At 50.9% G+C, this 23,022-nt stretch overlaps 9 protein-coding genes across 9 annotated transcripts; 6 read left to right on the top strand and 3 right to left on the bottom strand.

The window, feature by feature from the left end:
• Positions 1–200: 200 nt before the first annotated feature.
• AUEXF2481DRAFT_9127 (uncharacterized protein) lies at positions 201–3,019 on the top strand (the record flags this gene model as incomplete). Its single annotated transcript, XM_013483831.1, has 2 exons — positions 201–1,227; positions 1,278–3,019. The coding sequence occupies 2 exons, from the start codon at positions 201–203 to the stop codon at positions 3,017–3,019; spliced, it is 2,769 nt and encodes a 922-aa protein (XP_013339285.1).
• A 936-nt stretch (positions 3,020–3,955) lies between these two features.
• Positions 3,956–6,715, top strand: AUEXF2481DRAFT_70724 (uncharacterized protein; the record flags this gene model as incomplete). The annotated part of the gene is made up of 2 exons (XM_013483864.1): positions 3,956–4,123; positions 4,190–6,715. 2 exons carry the CDS (start codon positions 3,956–3,958, stop codon positions 6,713–6,715), a joined length of 2,694 nt encoding a protein of 897 aa, XP_013339318.1.
• A 1,158-nt stretch (positions 6,716–7,873) lies between these two features.
• AUEXF2481DRAFT_529107 (uncharacterized protein) lies at positions 7,874–10,577 on the top strand. Its single transcript, XM_013483891.1, has 2 exons — positions 7,874–8,359; positions 8,417–10,577. The coding sequence occupies exons 1-2, from the start codon at positions 8,090–8,092 to the stop codon at positions 10,463–10,465; spliced, it is 2,319 nt and encodes a 772-aa protein (XP_013339345.1). The 5' UTR covers positions 7,874–8,089; the 3' UTR covers positions 10,466–10,577.
• A 658-nt stretch (positions 10,578–11,235) lies between these two features.
• AUEXF2481DRAFT_529183 (uncharacterized protein) lies at positions 11,236–13,059 on the bottom strand. The gene is made up of 3 exons (XM_013483890.1): positions 12,812–13,059; positions 12,235–12,751; positions 11,236–12,173 (listed from the first exon to the last, which is right to left on the bottom strand). Exons 2-3 carry the CDS (start codon positions 12,744–12,746, stop codon positions 11,432–11,434), a joined length of 1,254 nt encoding a protein of 417 aa, XP_013339344.1. The 5' UTR covers positions 12,747–12,751; positions 12,812–13,059; the 3' UTR covers positions 11,236–11,431.
• A 429-nt stretch (positions 13,060–13,488) lies between these two features.
• On the bottom strand, positions 13,489–14,777 carry AUEXF2481DRAFT_44751 (uncharacterized protein). Its single transcript, XM_013483857.1, has one exon. The coding sequence runs from the start codon at positions 14,769–14,771 to the stop codon at positions 13,542–13,544; it is 1,230 nt and encodes a 409-aa protein (XP_013339311.1). The 5' UTR covers positions 14,772–14,777; the 3' UTR covers positions 13,489–13,541.
• Positions 14,778–16,331: 1,554 nt separating this feature from the next.
• On the top strand, positions 16,332–18,401 carry AUEXF2481DRAFT_70824 (uncharacterized protein; the record flags this gene model as incomplete). The annotated part of the gene is made up of 8 exons (XM_013483874.1): positions 16,332–16,424; positions 16,474–16,550; positions 16,603–16,969; positions 17,024–17,412; positions 17,552–17,627; positions 17,682–17,990; positions 18,043–18,167; positions 18,221–18,401. The coding sequence occupies 8 exons, from the start codon at positions 16,332–16,334 to the stop codon at positions 18,399–18,401; spliced, it is 1,617 nt and encodes a 538-aa protein (XP_013339328.1).
• Positions 18,402–18,818: 417 nt separating this feature from the next.
• AUEXF2481DRAFT_83662 (uncharacterized protein) lies at positions 18,819–20,048 on the top strand (the record flags this gene model as incomplete). Its single annotated transcript, XM_013483875.1, has 3 exons — positions 18,819–18,856; positions 18,910–19,045; positions 19,101–20,048. 3 exons carry the CDS (start codon positions 18,819–18,821, stop codon positions 19,566–19,568), a joined length of 642 nt encoding a protein of 213 aa, XP_013339329.1. The 3' UTR covers positions 19,569–20,048.
• A 577-nt stretch (positions 20,049–20,625) lies between these two features.
• Positions 20,626–20,967, top strand: AUEXF2481DRAFT_9120 (uncharacterized protein; the record flags this gene model as incomplete). The annotated part of the gene is made up of 1 exon (XM_013483830.1): positions 20,626–20,967. The coding sequence occupies one exon, from the start codon at positions 20,626–20,628 to the stop codon at positions 20,965–20,967; it is 342 nt and encodes a 113-aa protein (XP_013339284.1).
• An 81-nt stretch (positions 20,968–21,048) lies between these two features.
• Positions 21,049–22,193, bottom strand: AUEXF2481DRAFT_48561 (uncharacterized protein; the record flags this gene model as incomplete). Its single annotated transcript, XM_013483861.1, has 4 exons — positions 21,049–21,360; positions 21,411–21,778; positions 21,839–22,015; positions 22,049–22,193. The coding sequence occupies 4 exons, from the start codon at positions 22,191–22,193 to the stop codon at positions 21,049–21,051; spliced, it is 1,002 nt and encodes a 333-aa protein (XP_013339315.1).
• Positions 22,194–23,022: the final 829 nt, after the last annotated feature.

Raw genomic sequence — 23,022 nt, 5'->3', positions numbered from 1 at the left:
ATTTGGAGAGTCGCAAGACAAGAAAAGAATGCCAAGGCTGTCGAGGATCGGCTTTTCTGCAGCAAAGTCCGAGCGAGAAGCAAATTCTTGGATGCGTTCTAAAGATTATTTCTGTTTTTTTTTTGCAACCAATTTCTGTTCGCCAAAAGTTATGTCGATTTAAAAGAAGAGACTTGCTTTGACTCTCTTCCGGATACACTATGGATATTCACCGCTCTCGATTTGTGGCCTACCCGTCATCGGCCATCAACGCGCTTTCATTTTCGAGATCAAGCGACAAGAACCTCACGGATCCTAGGCCAGCACTGAAGCTCGCACTCGGTCGCGCAAATGGAGACATAGAAATCTGGAGCGCCGACAAGGGAGATTGGGTACAGGAGTCTGTCTTTCCAGGAGGATCAAAGAGAAGCGTTGACGCTTTGGCATGGATTCAAGAGCCGGACGACACAGATTATGAGGGACACACGATTCTCGGTCAACTGCGCCTCTTCAGCATTGGCTCAACACCAGCTGTGACAGAATGGGACTTGACAACAGGAAAAGAGCTGCGCTCGTCAACGGGAAACTTCAGCGAGGTGTGGTGTTTTGCCGCCCAACCGCGCTGGCGAGCTACCAAAGCGTCGCGCGAGGACGAATTCCGTGGTCAAAACTTGGTTGCTGGAACCGGAGACGGCACCCTGGCCATTCTGTCAACCGAGGACAACGACCTTGTTTTCAAGCGATTCTTGGCCCGTGGCGGAAACCGCAAGACACGATGCATGAGCGTGACATGGAAGGATAGAGACACGGTCGTTGCCGGTTTCACCGACAGCACGATTCGCATCTACGACGGCCGCAATGGCACTTTGTTGCGCAACCTCAGCTTGGGAGCAGGCATCCCAGGAGCTCCTCGCGACACGCTGGTGTGGAAGGTCCGATGCTTGCCCAACGGCGACATCGTGTCAGGCGACTCGAACGGCCAGCTCAAATTCTGGGATGGAAGAACATACACCTTGTCGCAGACTGTCCACGGTCACGACTCGGACTGCCTCGACCTTGTCAGCAGTACCGATGGCACCACGGTCTTTTCAGGTGGTATGGACGGTCGCATCGCTGTGTTCAAGCTGGGCGGCAAAGAAGGCGACAAGAGAAGATGGGCAAAGACCAGTCACCGCCGCATGCACGAGGGTGACATCAAGGCCATGGCTGTTTACGACTCCAAGCAAATGAGCGTCGTTCTCTCGGGAGGTGCGTCGATCTAAGAGACTGTTCCTTTACACAATGCTAACCCTCGCCAGGTCTCGATACCACCCCCTTCGTCATTCCACTGCGCAACTTCAACAAGGAGAACCACCGCAGACTTCCCGGTCTTCCTCAGAACCCCGTAGTCGCTTCTTGCCCGCAAGAGCGTATGCTCGTCAGCTGGGCTGAGAGCGAGATTAGCATCTGGCGCATGTACAAGCAGAGCCCCGAGAGCATCCCCGTACCCGAAGACACCAGAACACTCCTCACTCGCATCCAAATCGACTCGACCGACGCCATCACATCCGTTGCAATCTCCCCCGACGCCTCCCTGCTCGCTGTGTCTACGATTGCTTCCATTAAGCTATTCCATCTCGCCCGTACAGAAGATGACCGAGGAGATCGCCTGCGCGTACGCAAAATCGCCGCACCCGAAGCTATCGCTGCAAATGGCGCACGTCTGATCACCTTTTCTCCTGATGGAAGATGGCTGGCAGCAGTAACGCCGCAAAGCGAAGTCTGCGTAGCAAGAGTAGAGGATGATTCGGACATGCCCACTTTCCTGGACGCGAACATTGAGTTGGAGCGCCAGACTCGTAAGGTCACCATCCAAACGGGTCTCAAGAAGTACGAGCGCACAATCAACAGGCTCGCTTTCTCTCCTGACAGCGCTGTCTTGGTTGCAAGTGACCTCTCTGGTTATCTTGACAGCTGGGTGCTAGAGGGACACTACGACTCCACTGCCCCTGCTATGGACACTGCTACAAAGTCTTCCTCAGGCTCGGACAATGGTGCTGGCTCGGACAGCGATAGTGACAGTGATGACGAGGACGAGACTATCATCTTCTACGGTCAACACTGGACAGACAACCCATCAGGCAATCTGTTGCCCAAGCTCGACTCTGCACCTCTTGTTCTCTCTTTCCAACCACTCACACCAGCACAACAAGACGAGCCTACCGTAAACGGCAATCCTGGACTTCATCCTACCCGTAATAATCCTCATCCTCACTCTCACGCCCTCCCTTCCACCAAATCTCCCCTCTTCATCGTAACATCGCACCACCAGGTCTACGCATTCGATGTCCTGACCGGACGCCTGACCGAATGGTCGCGCAGAAACCCTACGAGCGTTCTGCCCGGCGAATTCCAGACCATCAAGGATCGCGCCATGGGCGTTGTCTGGGATGTCAACGATGCTCGCGCTCGTGCTTGGTTGTATGGTGCCAACTGGGTCGGTATGCTGGATCTGTCGCAAGATTACGAACCCTCCAGTGTGCTAGACGAAGCTTTGGAGGACGGCGAAGACGACATCTCCGCCCAAAACACACCTAGCAAGAAGCGCAAGCGTCGCGAAAGCAACAAATGGGGCAAACTTGCCGAGCAACGCAAGAAGGCCAAGGGTATGAGTGGTGCTGGTGACAAGGCCGCCAGCGGAGAGACAAAGGGTGTCGTCGATGAGATTCGCCGCGTTGAAGACGGTAAACTCCTTGAGCTCACAAACGGCACCTCTCACGAGCAAGATCTAGACGACGAGGACGCACTAGAAGATGCACTGGGTCCTCTGCGTCGCGGCAACGATGACGCAGAAGCGGATACAAACGGAGGTGCAGATGGTGCCCTGACCGTCACCTCAGCAGGCCGAAGGAAATGGTGGTGCACATACAGATACAGACCTATATTGGGTATGGTAGCCATGGGCGAAAAGACCACAGAGACGGATGATGAACAGCCCGAAGCCGTCTTAGTGGAGCGCCCGCTATGGGATCTGCCACAACTCCAAGAGCTGGGCAAATAAAGCCACCAACAACTCTAGGAAAAGCATCATTTTATCTCTTCCCATATATCTGGCTTTTGTACAGGGTCTTTGGTGGTCTCATAGCGTATGGAGTTTCATCCCTTTCCCTCCACGTATTCATCTCGTTAATTTTTTCTCTTCTGACCTAAGATGTTTCCGAGACCTATATGCTCGTGGTCTAGAACCGTGATCATGTACACATCTTCAGACACCCGCAGCCACGTTATCTTCAGCATCACGTTTCACAACACTCCACGTGCCATGGTCGACGCAAGTCGCGTTATGTGCTGCGTGTGACCCTAATCTTGAGCCCCCTGCATCGAAAACGGTCATCCCCAGATACGAGCAAGAAATTGTATGGGGTACGCAATTTGTGTACACCGCCATCCTGATGCTTGGCCAGGAGGTGTTTCGTGGGTGCGGGATATTTAGCCCTCGTCAGCCAAGGGTGAAAACCGATGAGACGATCACAAGGTATACTTTGAGGTTGTTGCAAGGTGTGTTCCAGCTTTCTAGTGTACCCTCCAAGAGGGTCGCGATACTCGCGCCGTTGTCAGAGTAGAAACCTCAATTTTTGAACTGTTCAAACAAGTATACCAGATAGAAATGTCAGGCGATGGAGGAGTAAGTCTAGGCCCGAAGGTTTGCCAAGATTCAGGGTCTAAAGGCGCCATTTCTACTTAAGATCTTGACGCACCCCACGCTATCGTCGTCCCAGCGAGTCAGTGGCATCATTCCTCGATCTTAAAACACCCCGTCAGCCCATTGATATCGGTTATTCGACGTCCAACTGTCTTCAGGCCCTTTCTGAGCGCGTTAAAACGACGACTATGCCCAGCTAAGCGTCTCTGTGCAGCCTTCTGTCAAGCACATTTAAAGATATCGAATCGCATCTCTTTCTATCTTTTTCTCGTCGCACAGCACAATCTATCCACAATGGCTTCGACGATCACGGCTTTCGTGACGGATACTGTCACAAAGACAGTTGCGATGTCTGCTACCGCTTCGTCCACAGCAAGAGCCAAAGCTCAGGGCGGAATTTTGGAAGGCGAAAATCCGACTCACTACAACCCTAAAGATCCCATCATCATATTCATCATCCAGGTATGTAGAATCTGATGTATGCTCGAGAAAAATCTAGGAGTTTTACTAATCTTCGGTTGAACCTAGGCCGGCGTGATCATCTTATTTTGTCGCTTACTACATTGGCCGCTGTCCAAGATTCGACAGCCTCGTGTCATCGCAGAGGTCATTGGTGGTGTCCTGCTCGGGCCTTCGGTCATGGGTAGGATTCCTGGCTTCACAGCTACGATTTTCCCAGCAGCCGCACAGCCTAATCTTGCTCTCGTGGCCAATCTCGGCCTGGTCCTTTTTCTGTTTATCGTCGGGCTCGAAGTCGATCTACGCTATCTCGCCAGTAACTGGAAGATCGCATTGAGTGTCGGATTAGCTGGTATGGCCCTTCCGTTCGGTCTAGGCTGCGGTATCGCTTACGGACTGTATCACGAATTCTCGGACGAGGATGGCACTGTGCCGGTTGCATTTGGCACATTCATGCTCTTTGTCGGTGTCGCTATGGCCATCACTGCTTTCCCAGTCCTGTGTCGTATTCTTACCGAACTGAAGCTCCTGTCGACATCTGTTGGTGTGATCGTTCTCTCGGCTGGAGCTGGTAACGATGTCACTGGATGGGTTCTTCTCGCTCTTTGTGTGGCCTTGGTCAACTCGGGAAGCGGTATAAGTGCTCTGTATGTTCTGCTCACAGCACTCGCGTACACTCTTTTCCTCTTCTTTGCCGTCAAGCCGGCTTTCACCTGGGTACTCAGACGTACACGCACTTTTGAGAATGGACCCTCTCAAGGAATCATCGTCTTGACACTGTTGATCGCGCTTGCATCTTCCTTCTTTACCGGAGTGATTGGTATCCATCCTATCTTTGGTGCTTTCATGGCTGGGTTGATCTGCCCTCACGAAGGTGGTTTTGCAATCAAGGTCACAGAGAAGATTGAAGACTTGATCAGTGCTTTGTTCTTACCACTTTACTTCGCCCTCTCTGGTCTGTCTACCAATCTCGGTCTGCTAGATACTGCCATCACGTGGGGCTATGTTGTCGGTGTCCTAGCAGTTGCCTTCGTCGGCAAGTTTGTAGGAGCTTCAGTGGCTGCCCGTGCTAATGGCGTTGTCTGGAGAGAGAGTTTCACTATCGGCGCTTTGATGAGTTGCAAAGGCCTCGTCGAGCTCATCGTTCTCAATATCGGTCTACAAGCCAAAATCCTATCGCAAAGGACGTTCACCATCTTTGTGGTCATGGCCCTAATCACCACTTTCATCACCACACCTTTGACCATGGCACTTTACCCACCCTGGTATCAGAAGAAGCTGGAAGCTTGGAAGAAGGGTCTCATTGACTGGGACACCGGCAACCCGATCAGTCCTGGAGACGATGCCTCTTCGATCGTTGTAGCAAAGCTCGAGACTAGCAAGATTAGGACACTTCTTGTTCACCTGCGCTTGGACAACATGCCCACACTGATGACCTTCGTCTCGCTCTTGGCTTCTCCTACCAAGTCTGGCGATGCTGCTGCAAGACAGCACCCGACTTTGGTTGGCAAGAGTGCCAGCGTAGATGAGTCTGCAAAGACACCTAATCGTCCTCTAGAAGTTCATGGTGTGAGAATGATAGAACTCACAGACAGAGATTCGTCAGTCATGAGTGTCGCAGACGTCGAAGAATTTCACTGGAAGGACCCTATTATCAACACTTTCCGCAACTTTGGCAGGCTGTACAACTTGGCAGTTTCGGGAGAAGTAGCTATTGCTCTCGAATCGTCGTTCGCCGATATCATCACCTCCAAGGCAGCGCGTGAGAATTCAGATCTCCTTGTTCTTCCTTGGAGTGAGAGTGGAAGCATGAACGAGCAACAGTCCTACAATGGCAACCCTGTAACACCCAGACGCCTCGAAGACACAAGCTACGTCAGCTTCGTGGCAGACGCGCTCAAGGCCTCAACTTGCAACACGGCAGTCTTTGTCAACCGCGGCTTTGGTGGTAGCGCAGTGGCACGTCGTCCAACACTGTCTCGTCAAGCGAGCAAGATGAGTTTGTCGAACGATCGGGGACCTGCATCTTCGCCCATCATGGACAAGTCGCACCACATTTACATGCCCTACTTTGGCGGAGCCGATGGCCGCGTGGCGTTGCGTCTTGTACTGCAGTTGGCAGAAAACCCTGATGTCACCGCCACAGTGGTGTATTTCGACAAACTGGATGGAAGCGGCTCGACCGAGATCAAGGAGACAGAATCCCATGGTTCGCCTGTGGAGATTACAAGTGCAGGGTTATCGAGCTCCAAAGAAGGCAAGCCTAGTGCTGTTGCACAGATCGAGGATAGCGATGAGACTTTCTTCGCCATGATCCAGAGATCCCTGCCCGTCGAGTTATCTTCAAGAGTGGTCATGGAATCTGTCTCGTCACACTCGCCCTTAGAAGAAGCAATCTCGAGGGCGCAAATCGAAGTCGCGCAAAACCCGAAAAACGCAGGCGACTTAATTGTTGTCGGCCGAAGAGACTTGTCCAGCGAGTCGGGCAGAGCGTGTTTGGGCCTAGTTGCGCAGCGATTCGTCGACAGTGGTCTCAGAGCAAGCATTCTGGTCATACAAGCTCGACCATCCTACACATCTTCAGAAATGCTGTGATTGAGACAGCAAAAGTGTCTCTCCACCTTTGGAGGGAGAGCACGAGATTATTGATGATTACTGGACGCCGTACGCACGTACTCGGAGTTTGTGCATTTCGAAAGGTGTGCTCACCACGGGAGCACAGGTGCGGAAGAGGGGCATGTTTTGCACCCTCAAACATCATGGCATGAATTTTTATGAACATACGGCAGGCTGAATCTGGTCTAGAAGGGGCGTTTATTGGACGGTTTTATCATCTCAGCTTGACTCGACGTCTTTTTGGCTATATTCCTCCTTTCTATTCGCATATCATGTTTACATGGCAAGAAAATCAATGGATTTTTGATGGATTGTTCTGTTTCAAACGTGTCACTCAAAGTCTACACACTAAAATATAGCTCCGGAACAAGCGAATCAAGGAAAGTGCTGGAGAAAAGATACTTCTCGAATGTACAAATACAGGCTAGGAGGTCGTTTTTCAGTCCCTGCTGACTTGAAACCCGGCAGAAGTCATCTGCAAGATGATGGCGAGCCGATACACCGCCTTGCTCCCTCTTTTACCTATTCCGGATATCAGAGCGAATGAGACGGTGAGGCCTAATCATCTGCCACCTGTAAAATGGTGGAAAGGAGCAAGTCAGGCTAGCAAAAAGGGCAAAAGAGGGCCCTGAGACATGGTCAGATTGATCGACTGTGAGGCTGCAGAGAAAGAGCAAGGCGGGATGCCATGTTGCATGCATGCATGCATGTCGCTCTCTCTTTCTGAATGTCTCGCAAACTTTGCCTGTTGTAATGATGTTGGTTTTTTATGCTTTCCACACGCATCCGGTGCCTGTAGAAGTTTAAGCACAAACAATATATCGGATGCTGCGCTGTTCGTCGGAAGAATGTTCTCTTGGACGCCATGTGTTTGTTGTCACACAGGCTTCATGAGTCAAGGCAAGCAGGGAGTACTGTAATTTGCTCCTGAACACTTCTTATCCAGATATCGGCAAGGGGCATAGCAGGCTTCTTTCTCATGTGAACAGGAGGTGCACCTTGTGACAACTGGACACGATCTTTATTCATTTTGGCCCTTTAGAGTGTGACGCCGGTGAAGACGCTAAATAAACCCCTCCAAGGCCGTCACATGCCGTAGCGCGCGCAGCGGAATTTCCTCCAAAACGTGGAGAAAGAGACAATAAAAGAAGCGGGTAGGCCTATTAGCCATGTTGTTGTCGTCATTCCCATAACAAAGCTTATATCACCACTTTCCTCATTTCTTCGTCACGTTGATTCCTTCCTGCCTGGTCACCTGCTTTGCCTAAACGTCCTATGTACCCTCCACCTACATGGGGCTGTCTTGATTTAATCTCTTAGTCGGAACAGAATATCCATGGCGACCACATTCACATGGACTTTTTCCATGACTCACTAAGTTTACCTGGCTCGTCGGCGGGACTTGCTTCGAATGCATCGGCGAAGAAGGCGGCTTCGAGGTCGACGAGATCCAATGGCGCAAGTACGCGTCTGTCACCGTCGCTCATCAAGGCACTTCGGGATCCTTACAACTTGATCGGGACGAAAGCGGTCGACTCCGGCAGTCAGAGACAAAGAGCCGAAGGACCCCAACTGGGAGACAGCGAGTGGCGGAGGCAGGTGTTGAATCTGAAGATCTCGCAGGTATGTGACTGCACTATGGTTGTAGTATGGGAAGCACGACTGACGGACCACTTCTAGGCAAAATGCTACACAGACTGGCTTTCGGCAGCTTCGGAACTCGACACACTCGAAGGCAGAGATGGCTGGAAAGAGCAAGAGGAGTGCGACGAGTATGACACTGCCTTGCTCAAGGCACGACTGCAAGAGCTGGAAGATGCACGCATCAGCTGCGACACCAAGCGTATGCTGTTTCTGGCCCGGACATCCTTGACAAGAGACCTTGGAAGCATGGGCGACTTGCACTTGTACAAACACTGCAGAGTTGGCACCAAAGCCCTCATCGAACGCTATATCTCGGCCGCACTGGAGATGCTCGAGACGATCGTCGACATGTGCTCGCCCGCGAACAAGAGAGACACGGACGTCGATGTCAGGGAAGTGTACGAGCAACTGCTGAGCGCTAGACAAGCCTTTGGAAGAAGTGCATTGCTTCTCTCAGGCGGCGGTACACTTGGCATGAATCACATAGGAGTGCTCAAGACTCTCTTTGAAGCCCATCTACTGCCACGCATCATCTCGGGCGCATCGGCTGGCTCCATCGTCGCAGCGGTACTTTGCACAAAGACCGACGACGAGATACCTCAAGTACTCCGCGACTTCTGCTATGGCGATCTGGATGTGTTTGAAAAAGAAGGAGAGCCCGAAAACGTCTTGAAAAAGGTCTTTCGCTTCTGCACAAAGGGTGCTCTTTTCGACATCTCCAACCTCGTACGCGTTATGAAGGATCTGCTAGGAGACATGACCTTTCAGGAAGCCTACAACAGGACCAGACGCATTCTCAATATCGGTGTGTCGACTGCCAGTTTGTATGAGCTGCCTAGGCTTCTCAATTACATCACCGCCCCGAATGTAATGATCTGGTCCGCAGTAGCTACGAGTTGCTCAGTCCCGTTCATCTTCTCACCCGCACAGCTCCTAGCTAAAGATCCTCGGACTGGACTGGAGGTGCCATGGGATCAGTCGCCGCAACGCTGGATTGATGGCTCTGTTGACAATGACTTGCCCATGAGTCGACTGGCAGAAATGTTCAATGTCAACCACTTCATCGTCTCACAAGTCAATCCGCACGTTGTCCCTTTCTTGGAGCGCGAAGAGCAAATTTCCGCTTCCGAGTCTCAGTCCTCCAAATTTGCCTTGTCTGCTGGACCAGGCTGGCTCCGCACCGTCGCTAACCTCGCCAAAGGAGAGGCTCTCCACCGAATGCATGTTCTTGCCGAACTCGGAGTACTACCAACCACAATGTCAAAAGTCCGCTCAGTGCTATCCCAACGATACTCAGGCGACATTACAATCCTCCCCGAGGTCTCGTACACACAATTTCCTCGCGTCCTGATGAATCCGACTACAGACTTTATGGCTCGAGCCATGCTCAGCGGCGAGAAAGCCACATGGCCCAAATTGTCACAAGTTAGGAACCACTGCGCCATCGAACTAGCCCTCGACGTCGCCGTCCAAAAAGTCCGCTACGGTCTCGTATTCTCACCTAGTCAAATCGACCTCCGTCTAAACGCCTTCGCCTCCACAGCCACAGCAAACGAATTCCAAATCCGCCACGGAAGACGAGCCTCCCACGGCAGCCCACCAGAAAGCGAGCGTCCCCATCTCCTCACCGTGCCCTCACCTTACTCTCTCCGTAAACCGAGCATAGCAGCACACTTTTCTTCGCAACAAGTTCACCATGACGATTTCACCTCTGGTCAAGAAACCGCCGTGGATTCAGAAGACGCAGATTGGTCAGACTCCTCCCTCGAAGCATCCCCCCGCCCGACACCGAAACTGTGGCCTCCGATTTTCGTATCGAGATCGCAGCCTGTTACGCCAAACGTCCACGCCAAACTTTACATGTCTAGTTCTTCGGCTTTGGTGCTTACGAGGAGGATGGATAAAGAGGGTGATGGTGAAGAGGCGGGGGGGCAAGGGCAAGGTGGGCAAGGGTATAAGAGTGTTTTTCAGAATGCGAGACCTTGTGTTGAGGAGGGGGAGGATGTTAGTGGGACTAGGGGGATGGTCAGGAGGAAGAGGAGTTTGACGACGGGGTTTAGGGGGTTGTGGCCGCCGGAGAGGTAGTTTCTCTCCTTGTGACTCTTTTCCTTTCTCTTCCCTTTGTTCACGGTTAGGATGGTATTGTTCCGGTGTCTTTGGTTTTTCTCGATCTCCTTTGTTTCTCTCGGTAGGCGTTTAGGCCATCATGGGTGGTTATGGTTGAGTTCTTGCTTAGAAGATTGGGTACAAGGCAACGCGATTGAGTAGGGGTCATGGATATGATTGGGCGTTTACTGCATTATGGAGGCTAGGCATCTATAAGAACATCAAAGATCTCTTTGATGAACATCAATTTGCTCGCTGTCGGACTTGGCCGTCGAACCTGCCTTGCCTTGTTAACATCTGTTCCATTTCCTGTCCATGTGGCGTCTCGCTGCCATTTCATCGTCATTATTCGCTCATTGCGGCTTGTATGCTGTCCACCATTAGACTGACCTTGCGCCTTGTGCTTCTGTTGTAACATTCTTCCTTGATCTTGTTTGACTGCTCTTTGCTCCATACACAGTACCATCCGTCATGCATGTTTCTGATGTCGGATCCCTTCGAGTAGGTAGCTGTAGTTGCTCGTTCTCAAGTCCTGATGGTTCAATAACAGTCATTCCTTCTTAGTGGTTCCATCTTCTACGACAGTGATTCATGCTGAGACTAACTTGACAGATTACTAATCTCTCATGTCCGTTTTGGAGCGGAGCCCCTGTAGTCTCAGTCGCAATACAACAACAACTTGCCGTTCAAAAAGCTCTGTTCGTGTCCTGCATCGCTGACTTGACCTTGATCTTCCAAAGACCTTTCGACTGAGTCGAGGATCGTCCTAGGCAAGATTGGGATCCACTCCGAATCTACGCGAGCCTCGCGAGAAAGAAGATGGACCAGTTGGTGCACCAGTTGGAGGAGAATTCTCGGACTTGGGTTTCTCTTCCGTATGCTTGTGAGGGAGCACGATATCGATGGCCACCACAGTCCCGCGCAAGAGTTTGCCGTCCAGGGCATTCAACGCGCGCTTTGCTTGGAACCGATCGGGGAAATCGGCATACGTATAGTAAACACCACTGGAACTCGTTGCCGTGGATATGTCACCGACCTGGAAGCCAGCGAAAAATTGCACCGCATCACCCTTCTTGGTACACTGCTGATGCGCAGCCTTCTACCTTCAATAACGGCAACCGTATCGCTCTTGTCATTGTACGATACACGATCATGGTCTCTGCTTCTGCCTCTTCTTGGAGAAGCTTGACTCTCGGCGGTGTTACGCGCTGTCAGTGATCTTCTATGATACATCGCATTGGCTGCTGAGCGATCGTCACAAGCGGTTGAAGATGTGGAGCTGTTGCTCGAGTCGTCGGTGTTTCGGCGCGGGGTCATTCCAGTACTAGCGGGTGAGGACGCCGGCTGATCCATCTGATATCTGGTGAAAACTGCTCTTTCCTGTTCGATGAGTTCCGACGCACTCGATAGACATCTATGACTGTCCCTGGACGGATTGAAGACTTTGATGGGGTCCACCACTGACTTCTTGGTAGGCGTGGCAACAGACTCTGACTTTGTCACAGTTGAGATCGAGGGAAGCAGTGTTGCGATGGTCTGAACGGCAGCAAAGCCAAACGGCTGGATCATCGGTCTTTTAGGATCAGGCATCTCACTAGCTTCTCCGAGTTCAACCCCTTCTAAGCGGCAGCGCTTGAGTTTGGGAGGTGTCGAGATGTGCTGTGACTCTGTCTCGGCATGTCTAAGGCTACAGAGGGTATCTCATCAGCTTTGACTACTGATAGACAGAAATCATGCTTTCGACTTGCGATGGATGAGTTCTCATAGCTTGAGCACAGCTTTCGATCAGTCTCGTCAACACCTCCCTGCGAATCACAAAAGGCGTGTGAGTGAATCGACCGTAAACGTTCAGCTGTACTTCTTTGATCTGAGTCGTGATATCAGGCTCCACGAACAAGCCGGCATATTGTTCGGCGATTGACGACATGACCAAGTGCCTGAAGAGCTCTCCTTGTCTACCAGCAGGCGTAATCCAGCCAGGAGGTTGCTTTTCCTTGGGGCTTAGAGTTGTCCCATCACTGTCGACGAGATCCTGCGAAGTAGACCAGGGGCAGGGGGCGCGCAAGCAGAAACGAATCTGTTTCTTGAGTTGTTGGACTTCTTGGGGTGTTTGGTTGAGCAGAATGCCGACCTGGACATCAGTGATACCCTTCTCAGTCACGAAGAAATCGATGATGCCAGCCAGAGAGGGTGCTGGGTAGTCGAAGCGTCTGTGACGGAATTCTCCATCATCTCCAGAGTCATTCTCGAGGAGAGACATTGTTACTGTTTCTCGAAGCTACCATGTAAGCAGGGGCCGCAGATGATATGCATGAAACAACTCACCACAAGCCTTGTCTTGCAGGGTGACTATGTTAGTTTGATCAATGTTCGAAGCAAAGTGCCGAAAGAGCCCGCTGCGGTCTGGCGCGCAAGTCAACACGCGTTTGTTGTTGATAGCTTATCGCGATTAGATCGCGCTTGTCGGACTGATATGATCAGCTGGTGGTTCAATATCCAGACTCAGGATGTATCTGGTTCCTGCGGTTGCAGATGAGCAACAGAAAGCATTCGCTAGGGTAGACGAGCATGGCTTGAGCGCGAGCATTATGGGCAGCGAATATTCCGAGGAAGGATTGTGCAATGCAGGTGACCGCGACAAACGAAGTGGTAACGGGTCATGTTCTCGTCGAGATGGACATTTCAATCAAAAGTTAAAGAGACATGTAGTTATGCTTACGGGAGCCTACAGGTGATAGATAGAGAAACTACGAGTCGACTGTAGACGCGGCAAGTGCATCTCTAGCGTGGAGACTACCACTCAAGATGCACTCGAATGTAGGCTGCTCATTTAGCATGGCTTGAGATTCCATTTTTGTCGACAGGATCTGCAGGAAGGATGGAAGCAACTGCCTTGACAAGAGAGTTCGACAACGCGATGCGGCAGAATTTCACCGCCTTCACTCACGTCTCCCAACCACCTTGAATTTCTTTCGTCATCGATACCTTGATTTTATTCACATCGCCACATCTGAACAAGGCGATTCAATTCTTCTAATATAGTCTATGTCCTCTCCTATTGTATCACAGCGGCTATCCAGTCAGGAATGACTGGCCTTTTCTCCCAAGCCTGACGCCACTTCTCTGTCCAGCCTTCGGAAGCTGGCATAGCAAAGACAGCTGTCACAAAGAACACATCCTTCCCAGGTTCAATATCCATGCCCAGAGCCGGCAGTACGGTGCGGGCCTCGATCAGATTTGAGTTAGCGTCAACCTCCAGCACTTTGCCAGTCCTCGATGCCTTCAAGTCAACGATACCAACAGCTCCAGCCTCCGATACCGTCAAGGCGGAGGCTTGACTTGATTCAGTGCCTTCATTCGAAGAGGACGATGATAGAGCGCCTAGTGCGCGTCCGGTAGCTTTGGCCGTTCCCTTGATGGCAAACGCGCCCTCATAGCTTTGTAGGCGTCTGCCTGACTGAACATGATGCACGCGAAGGTGCCAAGAAGGCGTCTCTTCAGTAGGCGGAAGCAGCCAAGTGCGGACCTTCACATCTGACCAGGGTCTCATCTCGGAGTACAAGTACGGCAAGCCGTCTCTGGTATTCAGCTCGGCCTTTTCGACATCACGGCGCATTTTCCACATCTCGCCTTCGTCGTCGCTGAGCGCAAGAGCAGATTCGGGGACATATTGCTCAATCGTATAGCCGCCTGTTGGTACACTGTAGCCAAAAGATGCACTGTAGGCGAAGTGTCCATACTTGGCTTGGGTGGACTTCAACGGGTAATGGCACTTCTGTCCAGATGAGAGTAGGAATGTGTGGCCGGCCTTATGAACCATGATGTGCAGAGGGTATTTGAGAGCCTTGATCTCTGGAAGTGCGGACGATGACGATTTGAATGGATGCGGCTCTTCTTTTGATGTCCAGAATGGATGCTCCTTGGGTAGTGCCAGAGGCGCGAACGCTAGCATGCACCAGTATGGCGAACCTGGAGAGTTGTAGTTCTCAGCCAGATAATAATTCGGATACGTGTATCCAATGTTCAACATGCCGTTGGGCTGGAAAATGTCCGGATGTTTGGACCACCAACGCAGATTACGCAGAAGCATTCCCTTCACCGCGCCCCACGACAATGGGTCAGGTAGCTCAACGTCAGCGAAAGCTAGGGCAGACCAGAAGCCCACAGTTGCGAAACGATATGTCAAACTTCTACCAAAAGGAATAGCATGGCCTTCTGGGTCCATGTAATGCACAAAGTCAAGAGCATACTTTCGTGCTCGTTCGCGATACTCCTCCGCCCTCATTGGATCAGAGTCACCTGCAAGCTTGGCATAAAGCAGTTGAAGATATTGGATCGCAAAAGATCCGGAGTAATAGTCCATCTGAGTATAGCCTGCTGGACCGTCATTAGACCATCCATCACCTCGATGGAAAGTGTCTAGATGATCCATGTCGGCTTCCAAACGGGATTGCGAATGAGGTGCTCCATTAGCTTTTAGGCCAAGGTTGGCAAACACTCTGAACCATAGCCTGCTGATATTAGCCTCACAATCACGTCTGGCATGAACATTGCTTACCAATTCGTGTTTGGCATCTCTTTGTCGTTCATACTGCCTAGCCACTTCGCAAGATTATCCTTCTGCTTGTCGGTCAGAGGATCCCAAAACTCCCTGTTGGCAATGGCCAGAGTGTATCCAATTGGGCATGCTTCAACCATGCGCTGGTCTAGATCTTCCATGTTGCCCCAGAACTCTGAACTCTCCGGATCCGTTCCAGCGATCATACCTTTCACCCAAAGCTCCGATTTGCTGTAAGATCCTCCTGCTATGAGCGGTGCAAGACCCCATAGCGGGCGGGCAAATCCTTCGATCTGAGCAGCTGTCTCATCGACTGCGTCACAAAGTCAGCGAACCAACACGGTGAAAGTCATTCCGCACGTAATAGACGGAGAATCATTCAGCAGTCTTGGAACAAATGTGCTGCCACATTAACATGGTGATGTATGCTGAGCTCTTCTTATCGGCTTGGCTTTGTACCATTCTCACACCTTGGCAAGATTGTCTTGCTGCTCGAACTGAGGGACGGAAAAATTACTTGACACTTACATCTTGTTCCAGAACCTCCGACTCTGACCAATGCCTTCTCTGGACTGAATCCCGCCTCCAACGGATCTAATAGCGAAGCGCATGCTGCGGCGAAGTCATCGCGTGTAACTAAAGGGTTCTGCGACAGCGGATGAAGCGGGAAAGGTCGATTATGGCTTGCGGCTTGAGCTGTAGACATCATGGCGATAGGAATACTTGGTTTGTGAAGGAAGATCTTGGGAGTGTGTTGTTCTTATTCTCAAGTTGGGAGTTTCTCCGCCCCGCTTACTCTTTGCCTGAAGACTGGGCCATACTCACGACTGATCGGGAAGTAGTAGATGGCGATCTGTTATTGCACTCCTTGTGATGCAAGTTTAGCCTGAACGTCGTGGCCGTTGTTCAAGGCTTCATCCGGGTCGGGGTTCCTCCACCACCCCACTCCTCCACAGCCGCCCCCACGAGATTCCCATGGCCGCGCTAATGCACCCCGGACTACTGGTCCTATCACGCCTCGACTCTCCGCCGTTCAGGACACTGCGTCTGCTGTTTCTTGTATGCGAAAGTTCACGTCTCTTTGCTTGGAGTCGTGACTGCCCAGAGTCGCCCAGACGGGCCAAGTATGGACGACAATGTCCACGAATGAATGGAATGCAGCACTGTACACCCATCCGGGGATGATATATTAGACCATGCCCAATCTTCTGATATCTGGCTTCTCCTCCAGCTCATTAGTGTGTGACTTGGTCTTGGATCTATACCATCAAACAATCCTGCGACAAGATGGGTTTTCTCCAGAAAATCGTCAAAAATGACGCGATGAAAGAGGACCCTCCAGAGATTTATGGTTGGAAAGTCTACTTCTTGGCTTTTTCGGTACGAGAGACTTCTTCGACACTTGTTGAGCTAGAGCTAACATTGCTAGGCATGCTTTGGCGGCATGTTGTTCGGCGTCGACTCTGGTATCATTGGCGGTGTCCTTACCCTTCCTGAATTCATGGTGTAAGTTTATGATATGCAGTCGACTCCAGGCATCATCTCATTATCCTCCCAGCAAATATGGTCTGGATACCGCAACCGATATTGAACGCGCCAACCTATCAGCCAACATTGTCTCTACACTACAGTGTGGTTGCTTTGCTGGTGCGCTTGTTGCTTCGTACGTCGCCGATCGATTGGGCAGACGCGTAGCTCTTCTCATCGCTGCTGTCATTGTCACCATCGGTTGTATCTTCCAAGCTGCTGCTGACGGCCACATTGCTGTGATGTACGTCGGCCGTCTAATCGCCGGGTTCGGTGTGGGAAAAGCGTCTATGGTCACACCTCTATACATCTCCGAGAATGCGCCACGAGCCATTCGTGGTGGCTTAACTGGTATCTACCAGCTCTTCATCGCGACCGGAACTATGCTTGCATTCTGGGTAAGGCTCTGACTGAATCATGTTCGATCACAATAGACTGATAGTGTTGCATAGATCAACTATGGAGCGAACCGTCACCTTTCCGGTCACACCACCTACATCGTGCCCTTGACTATGCAAGCCCTGCCTGCTCTCTTGCTTTTTGGCTCAATGTTCTACTGCAAGGAATCACCAAGATGGCTTGCACGCAAAGATCGCTGGGACGAAGCCTCCGCTGTTCTGTCCGATGTCAGAGCATTACCTTCTTCTCATCCATACGTCCAGATGGAACTTCGTGAGATGCAAGAGCAGCTTGATCACGAGAGAGCCTTGATCGGTGGTGCTTCATTCAAGGACCTGATGAAAGAGATGTGGACAATTCCTGGAAACCGAAAGAGAGCCATCATCACTATCTGTCTTATGATCACTCAACAGATGACCGGCACCAACGCCATCAATTACTAGTAAGTACACCCTAGGGCTTGATGCTTGAAGAGAATCGTCTCGGTCCGATCTTTGGACTACAAAGTGCTGTGATCTGTTCCACGGCTTGTCAACATCACCTCTCTCTTACATTCGACTAATCTATACTCTCGTACACAGTTCTCCGCAGATATTCCGCAATCTCGGTTTAAGTTCTACAGATGCTGGTTTGTTTGCTACTGGTATCTATGGTGTCGTGAGTGAAGATTGGCTCAAACTTCAATTCTATCTCGGCTAACATTCTATACAGGTCAAAATGACCATGTGCGCCTGTTTCCTGCTCTTCGCCGCCGACTCTCTTGGTCGTCGCAGATCTCTGTTGTGGACCTCAATTGCTATGGGCTGCGCCATGCTTTACGTCGGCCTCTATGTTCGTATCAAGCCCCCAGTTAAAGGCGCCGACATTCCTGGAGCTGGTTATATGGCACTCGTCTGCATCTATCTTTTTGCCGGCTTCTTTCAATGGGGATGGGGTCCTGTTCCATGGATTTACATCTCTGAGATTCCGACCGCCAGACTGCGTGGTGTCAATGTGGCTCTTGGTGCTGCAACTCAATGGGTGAGGGACATCTTGACTGTCTGTTGAATTTGAAGCTAATTTATCGCACCAGCTCTTCAATCTTGTCGTCGCTCGTGCAGTGCCAAACATGCTTGCTACAATGGGTAAAGCAGGCTACGGGACATTCCTCTTCTTTTCCGCCGCTTGCTTCCTTTCCTTCATCTTCGCCTGGTTCTTGTAAGTCATGACCTTGATCATTGTCATGAGCAGTATACTGACACCCTTTGTAGTATCCCCGAGACTAAGGGCCTTTCACTTGAGAAGATGGATGACCTCTTTGGCGTTACCGAATTGGCCAAGAAGATGGATGATGATGAAGGTGGCCATGACATCACACCTGCCAAAGACTTCGAGGGTGAAAAGACACAACATGTGGAGGTATCACAGGTCAACAACAGCACCAAGCACTGAGGTGACTAGTTTTGATGGGCTTTGAACGAGTATGCGATGAGACGTGGTTGCTGCTAATGCGTATTGGGCTGGTACTAGCTGGCAAGTGACATATAATGGATGATAGTTGGCTCGCATCTTCTCGCTCGGTCAAACCACTCTTGCATCATGATATCGAGCAAATAGCTCGGCTTGGCTATCTCAAAGAAACGTCGGTTTGTGAAAAGCAAACCAACACCTACTCTACTTGACCACACGAATCCCTTGTCATTGAACCAAACTTTAGAGGGTGATCCTTTGTTCGACCGCAAGAGCAAATCTTCTAACATGGACAAACAGACTCTTCCTGGAAGTCTGTATGACGCCGTGAAGATACCTTAAGTAGGTCTCGATGCTCCTCTCTGTGATCCGCTCGACAGCCACTTACCCGTGACGCAGATGGCTGGCCATCAAAGCTTTCCTCGTGGCGATTTGGTGTCAGTTATCTTTTTCCATGTCCGAATTCGATCATCGGCTGACACAACTATAGCGACGTCTCCGCTTTCGACAATTCTGAAGATAGCGACATCATCATCAAATTTGGCGATCACCGAGTCTTTGCACACAGAATCATTCTTAGAATTTCGTCACCATACTTCAAACGCACGCTGAGCTCGCTCTTCTCGGTAGATGTATCGGCCATTTAGCATGAGTATTGCGGTTTGCTGATATATGCTCTAGATTGCAAAGGCCGATGTCTACCCTCTTGATGGCGATGACGACCCCGAAGATGTTCTCGCCATGCTCAGACACATGTACGGCATGAGATACAACCAACATCCTCAAAACAGAAGTATCTTCCCTAACGCCGTCGAAGCACTGAAAGGCTACATCCGCACCTATCACGTCGCAGACAAATACGACTGCCCATCCCTACGCAACTCCATCTGCAGCCTCACGCGCTCAAGGCTACACAGGATGGTATCTGGAAACGAACTTGCCTGGCAAGAGGTCAAGTTTTTTGACCTGATGGCTGATCTAGAGTTGAGACATGTGTTTGTGGATTGGTTGGCTGATACCTTCTACACTTGCATGCAACTCCAGTCTCCCAAAATGCTGATTAAGAATGGCATGTTTTTGGATGTTCAGTGCTCTACCAGATTGTTGCTCAAGTTGGGCGAAAAGAGCATCAGTGGACCATCGTGGTAGGAGACTTGGACTTGGACACTTGGTGTGGCAGCCGCACTGCATGCTTACCTGTCTACCTAGACGCATGGTGTCTCCAATTCCTTCCATGTATCATCATCATGGCTCGAAACCGGGTCTCAGGCATATACATATGGATGGGGGGAGTCTGAACAAGCAAAACCAGGTTTCAGAGATAGCTGGAAGGGGGCATAAAACGCAAAATCAGACATTCCTTGCTCTTTAGTATACTCGCCATCCTCGCGGTCGTGGACTCCGTAAAGTATCAGCAGCTGATTTACTAGACTGTAAGAGGGAGTTTGGTGGATCACACGCTTTCCACCTGTACCAACTGTGGGAATTTGGTCGACTTGCTCGCCCTTCAGCCAGGAAGCAGTCGTTCATTCAGTGTTCGGACATATTCATCGAGGGCGAATGGGGACAAGAATTGACCGCCGCTTTCTTGGCTGGTCTTGTCAGCAGGTTTGACATCATCCTTTCCAGTGGTGACATGTTGATAAAGACGCGTGAGATGTCCAGCGTAGAAAAGGAAGGAGCAACACGCGTCTGGTGACGTCATACCATTTTGTTGCTAGCCCTACAACCCTGCTCCCAGCGACAGCGACCTTTCGCAACGGCGTCTTCCTAGGTGCACCTCTCTGACTTCTTTCTTATGTAGTAGTATACTTAGTGACTATCTCTACTTGTTTTGGAATCTACGCGACATCAGTTCGCTGGATAATGATGTTCAGAGCCATCTTCCGAAAATCCGCTGCAGCTCCCATACCGTGAGGTCATTGGAATTGATTACTTGAATTCAAGAGACAGACAATATAGCGACTTATGATTGATTTGCTCTGTTTCTTCAACAGAAACTCACTGCAATAAAAAAACAATTGTGCTCGCGATCAAATGATGACGAAGTTTGAATTGCATTGACATTCATTGCTGGCAAGGTATAATTGCCAAGCCACGAGTGCGGTCGTCTTGCGGGCTTCAACACAAAGTTGGCTCATTTCTTCCTTCTGCCATTATTGGACATTCGCAAGTTGCAACTCTTCCAAGTCATCCGAACGCCGCCATGAGAGTACCCATGCCTCGATTAGCCAGGCGATTGGCATCGACGAGCAGTAAGCCGGCACTCAAATATACTGGCCGCATCCCCAAGCCAGCTCCACCACCACCAGGACCGGGCGAGACGGCTGCACCGGAGAGTCAGAAAGAGACACAGCAAGCTCGCAGAGCCATCATGGATGCTATCAAGGAGGACCACAACAGAGACTACAAGAAGCGATACAGTTCAAAACTGTGGAGCTGGACAATCATTATTTGCGGCACTCCCATTATTCTTGTCATCACTCCATACTTGTTTCGGAGAGGTACGTTTAGATTCTGCTTCAACTGTAGTGGATACAAGCGCTAATGTTACTGTGCAGTGATCAAAGGTGAAAATAGAAAGAGACTTGTAGATGATGACGACGATGAAGACCTCGACTAGATTCGATCACCAAGCACAATGTCCACCATCAATGCGCATGTCGCTACCCGTCATGAAAGAGCTGGCGTCGCTGATCAGGAACACGGCTGCTCCACGGTATTCCTCAGGCTTGCTCAGCTTGCCTAGCATGTTCTGTGTTGGCCACTCGCGGCGTCTTTCTGGGTACTTGATGAAAAGGTCCTCCACCATGGCTGTCACGATGTAGCCGGGCGAGATGGTGTTTACACGAATGCCGTGCTCGCCCCACTCGCTGGCCAGGTTTCTTGACAGCTGCATGACGGCTGCCTTGCTCGAGTTGTATGCCGCACAGATCAATCCCTGGAAGAACTATTAGCCGTTGTCTGCACCAGAAGTAACAGGTCACATACTCTGTTGGCAACTGTGCCGCTCATGGATGCAATGAAGGCCATGGAACCTCCGTTTCCATGCTTGATCATCTGCTTGGCCACTGCCTGTGCTGTCATGAAGACACCAGTCACATTCACCTCGAACATTCTGTTTGAATCCTCGGCCGAGTACTCGAGCGCTTTCGTCTCTTGTTGAATACCTGCCGCGGCGATCAACCCGTCCATACGACCTTCCTTGTTGGAAATCTCTTCGATGATCTCATTCAATTGTGGTACGTCGCGGACGTCAATCTGGCGGTAGTGGAAAGTGGTACCCAGCTCCTCAGCTGCACGTCTCTGGATGCGGTAGAAGTCTTCGCTGGGCTCGGGTAGACGGTCCAAAGCATATACTGTCTTGTCGTTAGCTTTCTAGTCCTGAACCGGGCTCGAATCACCAAATTAGAACGTACCAGTTGCGCCGGCCTCAAGCAACGCCTCAGCCTGGACCAAACCCAGACCACGTGCGGCGCCAGTGACCAGCACTACCTTGTCGTTGAGCGCGAACTCTGGCAGACGCTTGGTCGTACCGAGGTATGTGGCGGGCTTGGAGTTGTCCTTCAACCTGGCAGCCTCGTCCGAAGGAGGTTCTGGGGCACCACGACCAGAGACAATGGGGTTACCCTGAGGAGGGTGCTTTAATTGGTCAAGATCCGACTTTGAGGCATTCTGCTGGCGTGCAGAAATTGAGAAAGTGCGAACAAAATTTGACCTTGCTGCATTGAAAGCTGTACGAGCAAAGCGCGAGGAAACTCTGAGGGAAGCCATCTTTTGGGAAAACTTGAGGGAACGCAGGAGTGCTTTGAGAGGAGGAGACGATTGAAAGGGAGAGGAAAATGATGCAGGAGAGTACATGCAGCGACTAAGGACCCCGCTGCTCTTTTTAACCTAGCCCTCGGTCGGCCATTACTATGCTTGGCCTTCCCTTCTTGGTCGTCCGAGACGCTGGTCATCGTTCCGGGACTTGCAGCTATGGAGACATTAGCCACGCACCAGCAGCAATGTGCAATTGTCCATTACGAAGCTCTACTGCAACAGACAGAAGATTTAAAACACCTCCACATTCCATGAGTGCGTGTATCTTGACCAACACCATCCATGTGCAGCCTCTGCAGTCTACCTGCTCAAGATCGCAAACAGATCGACACTTTGACTTTTGGAAGTGCTTGACCCAGCCGTTGCGGAAGTGTGTGGGGATCAGCGCGGAGGAGAGCTGCGGGGAAACATGTCTGCAAGTGCTTCGGATTACCTGATTCGGACAATGAGGTCGGACCGTTTCGCTCGCATTGGCGCCGAAAATCACCTTAGTAAGTTGTGAAGAATATATGACCTCTTTCTTGCTTATGGTTATGTCTTAAAGAAAGCATGCTAGCTGCTAAATAGAACTAACGAGGTGGCCGACTGTATGTATTAAGCAAGTAGTTTGTAGCACATGAAGGGGTGAGTTATTGTTGATTCATGTCTTATCGGCTGCGTGCTGTACAAAGCACTTTGTTCTGCTCTGCGGCTTATCGCGCGAGTAAGACAGCGGACTGAGCAATGCACAACATGTCCAACAGGCGTGATAGTCAACAGCGCAGTGCACAAGGCTCATGAT

The sequence above is a fragment of the Aureobasidium subglaciale genome (genome assembly GCF_000721755.1).
Source record: "Aureobasidium subglaciale EXF-2481 unplaced genomic scaffold scaffold_36, whole genome shotgun sequence".
Taxonomy (NCBI): domain Eukaryota; kingdom Fungi; phylum Ascomycota; class Dothideomycetes; order Dothideales; family Saccotheciaceae; genus Aureobasidium; species Aureobasidium subglaciale.
This window is presented reverse-complemented; position numbering and strand designations above follow the sequence as displayed.